This window comes from Phascolarctos cinereus, unplaced genomic scaffold (assembly GCF_003287225.1).
Source record: "Phascolarctos cinereus isolate Bilbo 61053 unplaced genomic scaffold, phaCin_HiC Scaffold_5;HRSCAF=322, whole genome shotgun sequence".
In the NCBI taxonomy this organism is placed as follows: Eukaryota; Metazoa; Chordata; class Mammalia; order Diprotodontia; family Phascolarctidae; genus Phascolarctos; species Phascolarctos cinereus.
Genome location: NW_027555958.1, coordinates 467,680,232 through 467,696,679, shown reverse-complemented (window position 1 = coordinate 467,696,679; position 16,448 = coordinate 467,680,232). Strand labels below are relative to the sequence as shown.

The window sequence follows — 16,448 nt, the reverse complement described above, 5'->3', positions numbered from 1 at the left end:
CCCTTCTTGGGAAGCCACCCTCAATGACTCTATCTATATTAAACCCCGTCACCTGTTCCTCCAGTCATACTCACATAGTAAGAGTGATTGCACTGTGTAATAGAGGGTATTAAATCCATGGTTGAAAGATGGAGAAACGAAGGCATGCAGGCAGCTCGAAGAAAAGAATAGATTGATAAAAAAAAATAACACCACAAAATCTTCATCAGATCGATTAGAGTAGACTATGAAGGTTGGAGGAAGTTTGAGATTTTCAGCTCATTCCTGGAGCAGGCCACCAGCCTGCCATCTCTCTTTCAACGGGATGTCGGACTTCTTGCTCAACATGATTCACATTCCTGTCAATGTTTCTCTAGCAGCCCTGAAGCCAAAACGACTCCTGCTCTTAGCCCATCTTATGGTGTAGTAATTCACTTTGATTTTCAGCCATTAAAACGTTAGGGTTTAGAGAGATTAGCATTTAGATTGAGAGTCAGTGTAGAATAGTGGAAATTAGCCTGGATTGGGAATCTAGGGACTTATGTCATGTCTCTGACACTTGATATCTATATGTAGAGCCATACCTAAGGCAATGCAACTGGTGCTTTGTCTCAGGGCACTGAAATTTAAGAGGTGCTGATGTCACAAGAGATCTCATCACCAAGCTGATTGACTCTGTTTTGGGTACTTTCCAACTAGAGCAGACAGGTAGAGTACTAAACTCCTCCAAAGCCTTCCTCTATAAGAGAGATGAGAACTTTCCAGGCAACTCCATTTTACATGACTAACTAGCCTTTGTTTCTACTACAGGGGACAACGTAGTGGATCACCCCCCCCCACACACACACTTTTCAGTTTTCTTTGTATGTTGTCTTCCCTGGAGATACTGTAGGTTCTTTGGGGGCAGAAGCTGTCTTTTTCTAATTTGTATCCCTAGCATTCCCCATAGTGCGTGACACATAGTAGGCACTTAATATCGCTTATTGAAATGAATTGAATTGATAACACTTGGACTCCACCAACAGGTAGAAAAAACTGAGTCAAGCAATGAGTTAGCAAAAATAATGATCAAAACGATAATAGCTAACATATATATATGTATATATATATATATATATATATATGTAAATATAAACTTTAAAGTTTTCAAAGCTTAAATATTATTCCAAAGTTTACATATATTATCTCATTTTAACCCATTAGGTAGATGTTACCTATTACCCCAATTTCAATAATGAGGAAACTGAGGCAGATAGGGATTAAGTGGCTTGCCTAAAGCCACACAGGGATTAAGTGTCTGAGGCTGGGTTGGAACTCAGGTCTTTCTGACTACAATTCTAACACTTTGTCCACCTTGTTACCTAGGCTAGTTATAGGGGAGAGCTAAGCGATGAAGTCCTGATGAAGTCCTTCCTGTTCCAATGACCTCCCTCCTCCTTAGCTCAGCCATGCCCTTTTGCCCCTCTCCTGTTGTCCGTGAGGGGATGCCTTTCATGCGGCTTCAACCAGCTATGTTTCATGAGGCTTTCCCTGTGTACCAGAATTCCTAGCTATAGCTCTGCCTCTGGGGCCCTGGATAAGTCATCATCCATCTTTCGGTTTTTCCATTGGCAAAATGGAGATAAATGAATTAGATTATAAGCTCTTGGAGGGCAGGGACTGTCTTTTGCCTCTTTTGTGTACCCAGTGCTTATGGCAGACCAGGCGCTTGGTAAGCACTTAATCAATGCTTATTGATTGATCGATGAATGAATGAAGCACATTTATTACACACTTACTAGGTACCAAGCACTATCCTAAGTGTTGGGGATACAAGTACAAAAGTTGAACCAGTTCCTGCTCCCTAGGAGCTTACATTCTAAGGTGGCAATAACACATATGGTAAGGGAGTTTTGAGCTGGAAAATCACAGGGATGGTAGATGGAGCCTGGGACAGTCCACTGTCATGCCCTTTCCAGGAAAAATGATGATGTGATTATTGTGCCCAAAGAAAAGGTGAAAAGCAGGGGAGGGAGGAGGTACTTACCCCAATAGGGTGGATGGCTAGATGGTATGTGAAGCCTGGTCCAGTCTGGGGCAGGCCGGGAACATTCAGTAAACCAATCAGGACAGCTGGTGCAAAAGGGCAGGAGACCCAAAGCTGAGCGGATCAGGTCCCCCAGGGCACGACTGGCATTGAGTGTGTGCCAAGAGCATTATACCTGGTATTTGTTCCCTTCGGTATCTACACCTCACACTTCAGGTGCCCTATTTAGCAGCCAATTTGGAAACCCCATGCATTCTGGAGAATGCTCCTCCACCTTGACTGCAGCCCAGGTGAGCACACGCCTACCCAGCTCTACCTCCAGCATGGTGGCAGGTCATCCTGGAGGCTGTGCTCTGGACTCCAGCGGCAGCCAAGCTTTCTCATTAGAGAAGCTTCAACCTCCTGCCTGCCAGTGGCTACGCCCAAGGGTGGGGACCCTACTCCTCAACCCCCTACTTGCCCTTTGCTCACAAATTGCTGGTTACAGCCCTGCCTGTCACACGCCTTGGGGAGATGGCTGCAGCAGCCAAGCCCTAAACTCAGAAGAGGAAAAAAAAAAAGAAAAGTGAGTCATGAAAATGTTATCGACTTCTAGCTCCCAACTGAGTCAGGCTTTCGGTCCCCGTGACAGGACTAGGATGGAGCAGATGCTTCAGGGGCCCCTCCTACTTCTGCTCGTTCCCAGGACGGCTCCCGTCTGGGCTCTGTTGACAAGGTGCCTTCTGGACGCTTGCTGCTGAGCACCACCAGCTTACAGCTCACCGAAGGAAGAGGATTTGCTTAAAGCGGATTCAATCCACAGGTTTCCGTCCCTAACCCCTTCTCAGGTCAGAGCATTAAAGCCCGTAGTATTTTTGGAAATGACAAAGTGAGCCAATGGAGTCTTTGCATTTTCCCATGTACCATTTGCCAGGAATCTACAGTCAGAGCTTGACTGAAGCTCAGGTTTCCTAGTGATGCTTCCAGATAAAAATGCAGAAAGACAAGCGTGTCTCTCACATGAGCACGTGATTAGATCGCGTGTCTCAAACTCAACTGAATTGAACTGAACCAACGGATTAAGGATCTGCTACAGGTGGGTCAGCAGCCTAGTGCCCAAGAGAGTTCTTGAGGCCCTAAGGCGTAAACTGGCCTCCCCTGGGTGGTAGGTGTCAGAGGGAGGTTTTCTTGCTAACCTTCCATGCACTAGGCTTCTCTTTATGGGGAGGAGACAGACAGACAGACAGATAGATAGATAGATAGATAGATAGATAGATAGACAGACAGACAGACAGATGATAGATAGATAGATGGATAGATAGATAGATGGATAGATAGAACAGATAGATGATAGATAGATAGACAGACAGACAGACAGATAGATAGATAGATGGATAGATAGATAGATGGATAGATAGATAGATAGATAGACAGACAGACAGACAGATAGATGGATGGATAGATGGATCGAGTTGTACATATATGTATACACCCACATACATGTACACATATGCATACATAGATACACATATACATATATATGTACATGTGTTTTGTTTAGTTGTTTTTAGTTGCTGCTAATTCTTCATGACCCCATTTGGGGTTCTCTTGGCAAAGATCCTGGAGTGGTTTGCCATTTCCTTTTCCAGCTCATTTTACAGATGAGGAAACTGAGGCAAACAGGGTGAAGTGACTTGCCCAGGGTCACACAGATACTAAGTGTTTGAGGTCATATTTGAACTTAGGAAGATGAGTCTTTCTGATTCCAGGTGCGGTGCTTTAACCACTGTGCCACCTGGTTGCCCCCATGTATATATGTATGTATAATTTATATGTGTATGGTATGTATGTATACCGATATCCCATACACACATATATACACACACATTTCCCATATATGTGTCTATATACACATAATACATATATAGATATCTACCTCTCCTGTATCTATATATACTGCATATACAATCCTGTGTACATATATGTATATAGACACATATATCAAATAAATAGCTATTGTTATATATGCATTGGTGTATTTGTCCATATATAATAACTAGCATTTTAAGGTTTGCATTTTTGTCTTCACAATAACTCTAGGAGGTAGGTGTTTTTATTATTCCTATAAACTGAGGCAGATGGAGATTAAGGGCCTTGCCCAGGATCACACAGCTAGTAAGCATCTGAGATCAAATCTGAATTCAGGTCTTCCTGACTTCAGGCCAAGGGGTCTGTTCTTTTAGCTACTGACCTCTATGGGTGTATCCCTATATTGATTAAATTACAAGTAAGGTCATGGGGGAAGTGAATAGCATTCTGTGCTTGGCCCTGGGAATACAAGAACAATGACCTAGTTCCTGGAGATAACAACCTAATTTCTCTTCTAATCTGAATGGAAAGGACAGGAACACAAACAAGTCTGAATGAATGAAAACATTTATTAATAGTGAGTAACAATTATAATTAGCATAATTAGTAATTGATAATTAATAGTGATTAAAAATCACTATATGCTAAGCACTATCTGAGCACTGGAGATACATGTGCACGTACATACATACACAATATTACATATGTATATATGTGTGTGTACATATACATATATACACACACACATACACACAATCCCTGCCTTCCAGGAGATTACATTTTAGTAGGTGGAGACAGCACAAATTGGGTCATGATGGCCCCTTGGGAGCCATGTTTTGGCTTGGAACTTTCAGGTATAGTGACACCCCCTCTTTTTCAAGAGTAATGGCAATATTAATTTGATTATAGTTTTAAAACTGGAGAAGAAGGTTGCGTCTCTGAGGGTCCATGTGGGGCAAGCCAACTGCTGGGGAGTAGGGAATAAATTGTTGTGTGCCCGAGGCCCCTTCTGTCAATATGCCTTGTGAGGCCCTCACTAATTAGGGCAGTAGGGTCTCTGGAGCCAAAAGGGTTCAGCCTCCTGGGCATGAGCTCTGGTCATCAGACAAGAAGATGGTTGAGGGCAGGGGTGCAGTATGGAGTCAGGCATGCTCCAAAATGGAATGAAATGAGACAACGGAAATGTTTAACATCCCTAATGCCTAGCCCATAATAGATGCTTCATAAATCCGTGTGAATTGATTGATTGATAGAATCAATGTATTTGAAGAGATACATATTGCTTTCAACTGAGAGAGTGTGGTCAGAGAGGGCTTCCTGGAGGCATCACCAGCCAAGCTGAGCATTGAAGGAAGAGAAAGACATCAACAGGTCTACACCCAGGAGTGTCTGTTGGTATGATTATAGGCTTAGAGCTAGCAGAAGCTTCAGAGGACATCAGTCCAATGCCCTCATTTTACAGATCTGGAAACCCCAAGAGGTTAAAGGGACCACAGACCATAAGTGCCAGTGTTGAGATTGGAACTCATGCCTTCTGACTTCAAAACCAGTCATCTTTTGGCTATGCCACATTGAGCTAGAGAAGGCAGAACAAGACCAGGGAACATTAGTCCAGTTTGGCCAGACAGTAAAGCGAATGAAGGGACATGAGTCACAGGAAGGCGGCTTTCTTCGTCCCTCCATTGGGGTAGCCTAGGATGGAGCTGGCTCTCTACACCCTCATCAGACCCCAATTGAGACCCCATTGTGTCCATTTCTGGAAACCACAATTTCAGGCAAAAGCTGGTTGATCATCCCTTTGGAAGATAGTGTTGAGAACATTTTTGTCCTGGTATGGGTTGAGCTAATTAATAATAATAATATCTGGCAATTATATAGCACCTACAATGTGCCAAGCACTGTGCTAAGAGCTTTACAATTATTACTTCATTTGATCCTCACAACAAACCTAAGAAGTAGGTGCTTTTGTTATCTCCATTTTACAGATGAAGAAACTGAAGCCAATCAAGGTGAAGTGACTTGCCCAGGGTCACATAGGTACAAATGGATGAAACTGGATTTAGACTCAGATCTTCTTGATTCTAAGCCCAGTGCACTATGGCGCCCCCTGGCTGCCTGTATGTATGACCCTAATAATATGGCAATCTATAGAATCGATGAGTCTCAGGAATCACAGAATCTCAGCATTGATGGAGTCTCAAAATCACAGCTCATGCTTATTAGCTACATAACACTGGATTACCTCTGTGTGCCTCTATGTAGCTATGTAACACTTGCTATGTCTGTGACTTGGGTTCCTCATCTTTATCCTATGATCCCAGGGAGCCCCTAACCAAACCCATCCTCCCCCCCGAATCCATATCCCTGACAAGTCATCTAGCCTTTGCTTCCAGACCTTCAGGGGCGGGGATCCTATTACCTGCCGAAGGAGCCCAAGCGATTTTAAATAGCTCTTATCATTAGGATATTTTCCCTTATATCAAACTTAAACCTGCTCCTTCCCCCTTCTTCCCCATGGTTCCAAGCTCGGGCTCTGGGAACAAACAGAGAAAGTCCAATCTCTCTTCCACAGGAAAGTTTTCAGAGGCTTGAAGGTCTGGTCCAAGGTCAGGCAGTTAGTAAGTAAGAGTTCGGGGATCAACCTGAGCCCTCAACTCCATTAATCAGCCCCAGCTGTGATGGAAAAGAAATCTGCGGCTGGTCAGCACCCCTGGCCCGCTTTCACCCAGACTGCAGAAAGCCAATGATTACTACCATCTGGCACGTTTAAATGTGTTTTTGTTTACTTCTTCAGGAATAAAGTCATTGCATAAAAAGGGTCTCACCCATCTGTCTCATTGCTTAAAATACGGAGGGCGCCACCATCCTTCAATTACCTGGGGATTCAGCCTCGGAGTCATCCTCACCTCTTCTGTCTCACCCGGCCCCCCAGAACCCAATCAGTTACCAAATCTTGTCTGTCTCCACAATGTCTCAAGTCCATCTCCTTTTCTCCATTCGAGTAGGAACATCCTGGTTTAAATCCTCATCATCTCTGACTCATCTCCCTCTCTTCTGACCTATTCTTCTTTCAGCTGCAAAAGTGCAGGTCTGACTAGGTCACTCCCATGCTCGATAAACTCCAAAGGCTCCCTACAACCACTTCCTCCCCAGCAGCTTTGTCCCCCTTTCCACGTTTCACAGTTATGCTTCGTCTTCCCGTATTAGAATGTAAGCTCTGAGGGTAGGCTATCTTGTGTTCTTGTATTTGTATTCTCAATGCTTAGCAGAGTGCCTGGCACACAGTAAGCACTTAATAAATGCTTTCTCATCTATCAATCAATCTATCTATCTATCTATCTATCTATCTATCTATCTATCTATCTATCTATCTATCTATCCATCCATCTGTATCTATCTCTGCCTATCTCTATGTATCTATCTATCTATGTATCTCTGTCTATCCGTCTCTCTTTGTCTGTCTGTCTCTCAAATAGAGTGCAAATACAGTATAAGAAAAGTAACAGGACACCCCCACCGACAGGTTCATAGGAAACACTTCTAAAAGAGGAGCCAATAGTCTGAGTGGCCACGCATCGAGGGAAGTGATGGGGATACAAAGAAAGGCCAAAACACATCCCCTGAGCTCACAGAAGCTCACATTCCACCAGGTAAGACACTGTGCCAATGCTCATGTCTTTAGCCTCTATGTCCAGCCTAAAGGCGATGTCATCTCCAAGGGAAGGTGCTAGCAGGAGGGGGTTGGGAGGGTGGATGAAGAGGGAATTGGTAAATGCCTCTTCCAGAAAGTGGGCTTTGCACAGGGGTCCCAGAGCAGATCTTGGGAAGCAGTGAGCCGAGGGTCAAGCAGCTGAGGGCAGCAGGCTCCTGGTCCTGGGGGGAGGACGGAGAGAGGGGGATGACTGACTTTGGGCGGGGTCAGGCTTGAGTGAGGCAATGGGCACCGTGGTTACCGAAGGAAGCCAGGAGCGCTGGGGTAGTGAGCATGGGGCCAGTGATAGCTGGTCTATCAAGCGTGCATTAAACAAATGCTTATTGATTTCATTTGACTCGACTCCAAGTCCTCAGGCCCTTCCATTTCCCCTCCCTGTGTGCCTCCTTTTGTCACGCCTGACCCCCTCCAGGTTATTATGTTAGCCCTGGATTTAAATCCTGTCTGGGAAATTTATTGTGTGACCGTAGGCTTATCACTTAACCTCTCTCTTTCTCGGCCTCAGTTTCTTCACCCGTAAGATGAGGTCTGACCAGATGACCTCTGAGGTTCTTTCCATTCCTAAATCCAGGTAACTAGATGGCAAAGTGGATAGCGTGCTGGCCCTGGAGTCAGGAAGACCTGAGTTCAAATCCAGCTTTGGATACTTTCGACCTGAATGGCTTCGGTCTGCCTCAGTTTTCCCACCTATAAAATGGGGATAATAACAGTTTATTGTAAGAATCAAATGAGATGATATTTGTAAGGTGCTTTGCTGACCTTATAATGCTATATAAGTATTCTTCTTCTTAAATGGATAGCAACAGGATTTCTCCTCTGGCAAAGACAGATGCCTTGGGCAGCAGGAACCTGGGCCTTGCTAGAAGCTAAGGTAGACAGTTCTTTGTGAAAATGACTCTGACACCTCTGGCGTCTCCCTTCCTTTTGTTACAACGGCCTGGATCCCAGAAAGAATGAGGCCGTCAAATGGGGAGCAGAATCTTCCAGTGAGTTACCTGGATGCGGGCTTGGGTCACTGCGCAGCTTATGTTTGTAGAATTTGTCCTCTAAACGGTGAGATTTGGGATTAAATGTGTGACTAGAAGAGAGAGGTCACGAACACAGTCTTAGGGTGTTCAGAGCAGAAGTCAAGTCCCAGCCTCAAAGCAAAGCTCTTGGGAGGCAATCTCTCATCATGCTAAAGTTACAAGAGTGGTTTATTCCTCCATTGTAGGCAAGTCCTCTAAAGATTCTGTGGCTCCCCTACCCCCCATTAAACAGGTAGTTTTGGGGAAAAGGGGTAAGGCTCTTGGTGGTTTGACTATGGCTACATCTGATGATGGAAGGTTAATTATCTGTGAGAAAGTGCACCTTTCTAAATGTTCAATTTTCACCTGTTTGTCCTTTTTATTGTTGTTTTTTAGCCTTTTTTTCAGTTTTGTCTGACTCTTCATGACCCCGTTTGGGGTTTTCAAGGCAGAGATAATAGAGTGTTTTGTCATTTCCTTCTCCAGCTCAATTTACAGATGAGGAATCTGAGGCAAACGGTTAAGTGACTTGCCCAGGGTCACACAGTGAGTTAAATGTCTAAGGCCAAAATTGAACTCACCAAGATGAGTCTTCCTGACTCCAGGCCTGGCACTCTGTCCACTGTGCCACCCAGTTGCCCATTTACTGTATCTACCATGTGAAAAATATGAAGAATAGTGCCTATCGTTCCCTCAATGAGTGGAAAGGATACAACATATGAAGTCAGAGGATTTGAATTATACTTTGCCACTCTCTGGCTGTGATCTCAGGCAATTCTCATAATTTCTTTTGGCCTCAGTTTCCCTTTTTCCCCTCATCCATGGAATGGACTCCATGACCTTGAGGTTGATTCCTTTCAGATTTAAAGAAATCAGTGACCTCATGATCTGGAATAGATTCATATCTTGGCTCTTTTTCTTATGAACTCTGTGCCTTTGGGTCAATCCCCCACCTCCCTAGGTCTCATCTGTCAAAAGAGAGGGGTGGAGAAGATGGCATTTAACATTGATTTTAGCCTAAATCCCATGTTTCTGTTCTCTCCCTAGAATGGAAGTATAATAAGGGGCCAGAGTTGAGACCATCACATCACAGCCTGTGGGTAAACGGGGGATTAAATAATCAGTAGGTCGAATGTAGTGGAATACTATTGTGCCATAGGAAATGGTGAAAGGGATGGTTTCAGAACAGCATGGGAAAACTCGCCTCAACTGATGCAGAATGAAGTGAGAAGAACCAGGAGAACAATGGATACAATGACAATGTTGTAAAAATGAATAATTTTGAGACACTTAAGAACTACAATCCATGCAACGGTCCGCCGTGTTCTGGAGGACCAGTGATGACAAATGGGGGCCACGACCTGACAGAGAGGAGATGGACCAAATACCTAGAAGGAGATACACATGATCAATGCAGTACCGATGACTGCGGATACTTGTTATGTTTTTTTTTTTTTTTTGGGAAAAAGAGGGAGAGGAGGGAGAGAAAACAAAAGCTTGTTAACTGAAAAAAAAATGGGCGAAATTCACAGATTCTCAGGCTCCAGAAGCACACTGCTCCTTTGCTCCTCACACTCGCACACTGGCATTGGTTCGTTGCTTTAATGCCTTTTAATGTCTGTCTTGGAACTGCTAGGAGGAGTGTGAAGCAAAAGTCATTTGGAAACTGAACTCTAAAAGTCCTTCAAAGACATAGGAAGAGTCATTTAACCAGAATGCCTAATAAAGGGCCTTCTTGCTCCTTGCCTTTTCTGGTTAACTGAGGTGAGCCAGGAAACCCTTGTAGTTGTCATCTTTGCTGTTGAAAGTCTTTCCAAAATCTGGGGCTGCTTTCTTGCCTCAGAAAGGACCTTGGAGAGAGCATACAGTGTCTTTCACTGGTGCCTGAGGATCTTAAAGGGACATCCCATGGTCATTACTCTGAGCCTTAGTGGACCCTGCAGAGAAGAGGGGCATGGGCAGAAGTCTGCCTGGACCCATGGACATACCTTGGAGATCGGCAGTCTTGTTTTGCTTGGCTGTTTTGGTGACATCTCGAGTATCGTCTCTTCTGGTGATTGGCTTCTTTCTTCTGAAAGCTATGGGCAGAGGAGGAAATGGACAGGTTATTTTGTGTGATAACATGATTGAGGCTTTGCCTTCCTACTGTTTAAGGAGAAGCTCTCTCTACTCACTTGTGACGTCCAACTCTGAAACTCGAGGAAATTTCTCACTGTCTGAGTTGGGTGTTTCCCACCTTTCACTGGAAAGGCTCCAACAAGCTTCTGTTATTACTCTATTTGGGAGGTTAGGGCAGACCTATCACTTTATTGGTTGGTTAAAAAAAATCCCTCTACCAAATCTGGTATTTTATACACACATACAGAAATATATAAATACATATACACACATGTGTACATACATAAGCACATACATTTACACACAGGCATGTCAATATATACATATGTTTGGTGTATACACACAACATGCATATGCAGGTATGTATAGACATGTGTAGATACATGTGTATACATGTACCAGATAGACGTGTATTATCACGTATTTTATATACAGTGTGTATGTACAGGTGTATATATAGGTGTGTGTGTGTATACATGCATATATGTATATGTCTGTACATATATACATAATACATACATACAATACATGCATGCAGCCAGGTGGTGCTGTGGATAGAGTGGCCGGCTCATTCTTCCATTCTACAATTCTGTGGCTCCTGTTCCATCTGGTTGACATTTAAATCCCAATACAACCTGACTGCACCCTCCCTTTTCAATCATTACACCCAGGAATAAGCTGGAGCCAGGTTAAACCTGCTTATGAGAGAGCCCACTGTTAAATTTTCAATGCAAGCATGTATACCTTAGAAATTGGCAAAAGCTACAAACCAGGACTTGTTTTATTGCTTTGTTGATTGGTTGGACTCAAGACAGTGAAGGAGAACGTTAATACAGCAAATTAAACTAAAAACATGTCCTGTGTATTTTTTTCCCCAGAAAGTCAGTTGTTAAACATTTGCTAGTGCCCCCAAACTACTCTTCATGTTTCATGTCCTCCATGGTCCAGCCAAACTGGCCTTGTGTCATTCCTCACCCACAGCACTACATACATTTCCCATCTACATTTCCCCTGGAGGGAAAACCCCACTGCAGGCTGACTGGGGGGATGCCATAACTTTCCAGGGAAGTTCCAAAGACAGGTTTTGGGTTTTGTTGGGCCAAGACCACCCAGGGCAGAAGCTAACCCTTGGTCCTTCTGAAGAGCTAAGTGGTCCCCCAAGAACCTGGGAAGTTCGACAGGGCAGCTTTGCCATCCTCTGGGGGCCTCCTTTTCATTCAGGAGCTGGCTGAGGTCACCCCGGGAGAATCTGGCCCTGCCCCTCCAAATGGCTCCATCCCAAATGGGATGCAACCAGCATTCTCTGTAGGCTATGACAGCTTCCCACTAGAGCTGCTGGGGACGAGAGAGGGAGGGTGCGGGGGTGCGGGGGGAGAGTGAGTAAATGATCAATGTACGGACTTGGCCGGTGAGCAGCTGCTTTCTTGGCGCGCCATCTAGTGGCCAACTACGGGAAATACGTCCATAGACAAAGCTGAAGAAATTAATGTTGATACATATACAAGGGCTGAGTTTAACACTCAGCCAAAATATATTTGAACGTGTGTGTATGTGTGTCCACACATAGACACAGACAGACAGACAGAGACAGGGACAGAAAGAGAGAAAGAGACAGACAGACAGACAGACAGACACACCACAGAGACAGAGACAGAGAGACAAAGAGAGACAGAAAGACAGAAGGAGACAGAGACAGAGTGCCTGTCAGGCAGTCAGGAAGATGAGTACGAATCCTGCCTCAGACACTAGCTGTGTGGATCTGGGCAACTCCCTCAACCTCTCTTAATCTCATTTCCTTATTTGAAAAATAGGGGAGATAATAGCATCTATCACAGGGTTGTTTCAGGGATCAAAGAAGAAAACCTATATAAAGCATTTTGCAAAGATTAATGTTCTACATAGATGCTAATTGTTTCTCATTATTATGATGGTTGTAATACGTATTCACTGGGCATTTAAAGAGGTGAGAGGTAGCTTGGCATTTTGCTAAGAAAACAACCAAAAATTAATAAGTCAATCATAGCTTAAAGAATTAAGCAAGCCCTGGATACAATCAATAGATCAAGCTATGAATCTGAAATTGAGGAAGAATATGGTCCCTGAGAGACAATTGCTCTTGAGAAGTAAGAAGGGATTTTCTCTTCTCTTCCCTCAAATTTGCCATGTTACTTTGAAGGAAAGTTATTCAATCAGTAAGATACTACATACATCAGAGAACGAAGACACATATTCCTGACAGATACAGATACAAAGAAGTGGTTACTCATGGTCAGAAGTCCCTTTAAGGAGCAGGGCATCTTACAACAGAGAAGAGAGCTAACTATGGATTCAAGATAAAGTTAGCTCTGGAAATTAAAGGGCCAGGCTGTGGAGAAAAGTAGACCCTAGCAGCACAGCTGAGCAACTTTCTGATCAGTCACATTGTACCTGGAGGGGGAGATGAGTGGGTTAGTGAGGACTCCATTAGAAAAAGACATTGGAACCCTGCACAATTTTGTCAGGTTGGCAAACATATTTAAAATAATAAAATGAAATGTTGATGGGCTCTGGGGAATCAGATACATGAGTTACCTCGGCCACATGTTCCTTGAGAGGACCCCCTTCATTACCATCATACTCTAAGTTTCATCATGTATCTCCTGTAGACTCTGTATTTGTGGGAGCATGTCTTAAGTTTGGAAGGGGGATATTTTGAAGCTATGGTTCTTACTACATTTCAACAATAAATGCCTTTGTTAAAGTCTACTATTTTGTCTACAGGCTGACTATTAGTGGGAATCATACTGATGGGGGCTCATGAACGTAGTTTTCAAAGACCATACCCACAGGTTACAAAGAGTTTGTGAGTCACAGTCATCCTCTGGAGATACAGTCCTTGAGTATGAAGTACAAGTTGGGGGAAGTAACCCAGAAGGCATCCTACACTAGGAATTACAAAAGTAATACAGTCCCTACCTTCAAGGAACTTGAAGGATACAAGGGGATACAACATGTATACAGGCAAGTAAATGCAGAATGCAGACAAAGTAAATACCTAGTGATGATGGGTATGTTATCCATTGGGGGAATTAGGACAGTTCTTCTGAAGAAGATGGAAATTGAGCTCAGCCTTGAAGGAAGCCAGTCATTTCAAGAGGTAGAGGTGAGGAGGGAGAGGATACCAGGCAAAGACATGGAGGTAGGAAAGATGAAATGTTGTACATGAGCAAGTAGCTCAGTTTGGCTAGAGTGTAGAGTACACGAAGGGTACTAGAGTATACTTAGGCTAGAAGGATATGTTGGCCAGATTGGGAGGGGCTTGAGATGCCAAACAGAAGAGTTTGTATTTGGTCCTCAAGTCAATGAATGGGAAGCTGCTGAAACTTCTTGAAAGGAGGGTCATAGTTGAACATGCGCTTTAGGGATATTAATTAGGCAGCTCTGGTTATGTGTGTATGTGTGTGTGTGTATGCATGTGTATGTAAGTGTGTGTATATGTGAATGTGTGTGTGTGTGTGTGTGTGTGAGAGAGAGAGAGAGAGACACACACACACACCGAGACACAGAGGGGGGAGAGCAATTAGGGTGCTATTGTAATTGTCCACCCTAATAAGGTTATAATGGCCTGAGCTGGGGTGGGGGTGGGGGTGGAGAAAGGGGGACAGATCCAAGTGGTGTTGGATAAGGAGGGATGACAAGACTTGGCAATTGATTGGCTCTGAGGGCTGAGGGACAGTGAGGAGATGAGGAGAACTCTTAGGCTGAGAACCCGGGTGACTTGCACGTGGCTGGTATTTTCAGGAGAAATAATAGAGTTATGAGAAGAAGTGATTTAAAAGAAAAGATAGAGGATCAAGTTCTGTTTTGGACAGGACGGTAATGAGGTGCAGTGGGACATTTAGGTGGGGGTGCCTGGCAGGCAATCAAAGGGCTCAGAAAAGAGCTGACGGCTAGATACGGTATTTGGGAATTGTCCTCATCAAGAGCACACGAAGTTACCGACAGAGTAGAAAGAAGAGCGTCTGCGGTAGAACCATATAGCTGGGTGAGCTGGGGCCATTTGGAACTGGCTTGTGAGAACTGATTGTTAAGTTTTCATTGTAAGCATTTACACCTCAGAAATTGGTGAACAATACAGATCAAGGCTTGATTTCTCGTTTATTGGTCTCTATACTTAAGGGAGTGATGGAGAAAATGTTAATAATAGTGATTAAACTTAAAAGTGTGTCATGTAAACATTTTTTTTGGAGACCCAGCTGTTAAACATTTACCAGCATAGCTCTGCCCATGCTACACCCAGATATTGCAGGTGAGGCATGGATGGTGGCCTTTTAAAGCGGATGGAGAAGTATAAATTTTATCGGTAAGATGAGAATCGCTACCAAAGTAACATCAGCAAATCTCTCCCTGGGAGGGAGAGAAGGAGGGATGTGGTCAGCGGTTATACATTCTGCAGAGAGATAAAAAGAGATGAGGGCTGAGAAAAAGCCATTTGGTTTATCAATCAAGAACTCATCCTTGACCTTGGAGAGAGAAATTTTAGTTGGGTGGTGGGCATGGAAGCACATTTATAAGCTCTTAGGCGAGATATAAATAAATGCCCAAAGGATATGAGTGAGCTCTTCCGAAAGGAGGAGACAAATTAATAACCACCTGAAAATGGCTCAACGTCACTCCTAATCAATTAAATGCAAATTAAAATAATGCTTAGGTACTGTCTTCCTCCCCCTCATATTGACAACCATATTTAAAGTAATAGAATGCAATGCTGGCAGAGCTGCGGGGAAACAGGTGCACTCATTCATGAGTTGTGGAGCTGTGGCTTAGTATGATCTTTTTGGGAAGCAGCATGGAAGCGTAAATGAGTTAGAAAACTTCACGAAGAAGGATTCTGGGCTACTAGGACGATGTTTCAAATACGTTGTTATAAAAAAGAGAAGAGGAGGTAACTGTACAAAAATATTCATAATGGAAAAACCCTAGAAATATTCCATATGATTAGTGACTGGGAGAAGTGACTGAATTGATACTGATATTTCTTATAATAAATGCCATTGAACCATAATAACTTCCCAAAATGAAAAAAATTATAAACTTGAGATTGACTTATGTGAACTGATAGAATTTCAAGAGAGCAGTATAAGAGTAGAATCAGAACAAAATATTTACACTGACTACATCTATGTTAAAATAATAAAAACAATAAGCAATAATAAAAATAATAGAAAATCAGCCTCAGAGTCAGGAAGACCTGGGTTCAAGTCCCACTTGGGAAGCCTACAGGCTATGTGACCCGAGGCAGGTCATTTAACCTCCCTGCACCCAAAAGAAAACCATAGTTTACTGATGGAGGGAATACCTTTACTGAGAGTTTTCTACCTCCCTCCCTCCTCTCCCCTCCCCTCCCCAAATCATCGATCTTCTCCTACCCAAATAACAACAGTAATAAAATCTGAGGAAATGTACAGAGAGATTGGAAAAGACCCAGAAACCAAGAGGACTTGGGTTATTTTGTTAAAGGCAATGGGCATTTAAAACTGTAACTAGAGGGTGAGTATTGTCACGGACAAGGCATTAGTTTTGGAATCAAGAAAACCTAGGCTAACGTCCCATCTCAGATGCTTGCTAGCTGTGTTGGCCAAGTATTTAACTAGCGTGCACCTCTTTTTACTCGTCTGTAAAGTAAAGGGGTTGAGGTCTCTTCCTGGTTTAGGTCTACGACCCTATCATTTTGTTTGGTGTCCATGATTTATATATAATTCCACTTTTATTTCATGTA

The 16,448-nt window shown here is 43.5% G+C and overlaps 1 protein-coding gene across 10 annotated transcripts in view; it reads right to left on the bottom strand.

Annotated features, from left to right (window-relative positions):
• SGIP1 (SH3GL interacting endocytic adaptor 1) overlaps positions 1-16,448 on the bottom strand; it is a 299,844-nt gene that overhangs the window by 248,099 nt on the left and 35,297 nt on the right. For all 10 annotated transcript variants that reach the window (XM_078156704.1, XM_078156693.1, XM_078156695.1 and 7 more), the window contains exon 2: positions 10,561-10,650. In XM_078156704.1, the coding sequence (XP_078012830.1) occupies positions 10,561-10,650 (90 nt within the window). The remainder of the gene's footprint in view (positions 1-10,560; positions 10,651-16,448) is intronic.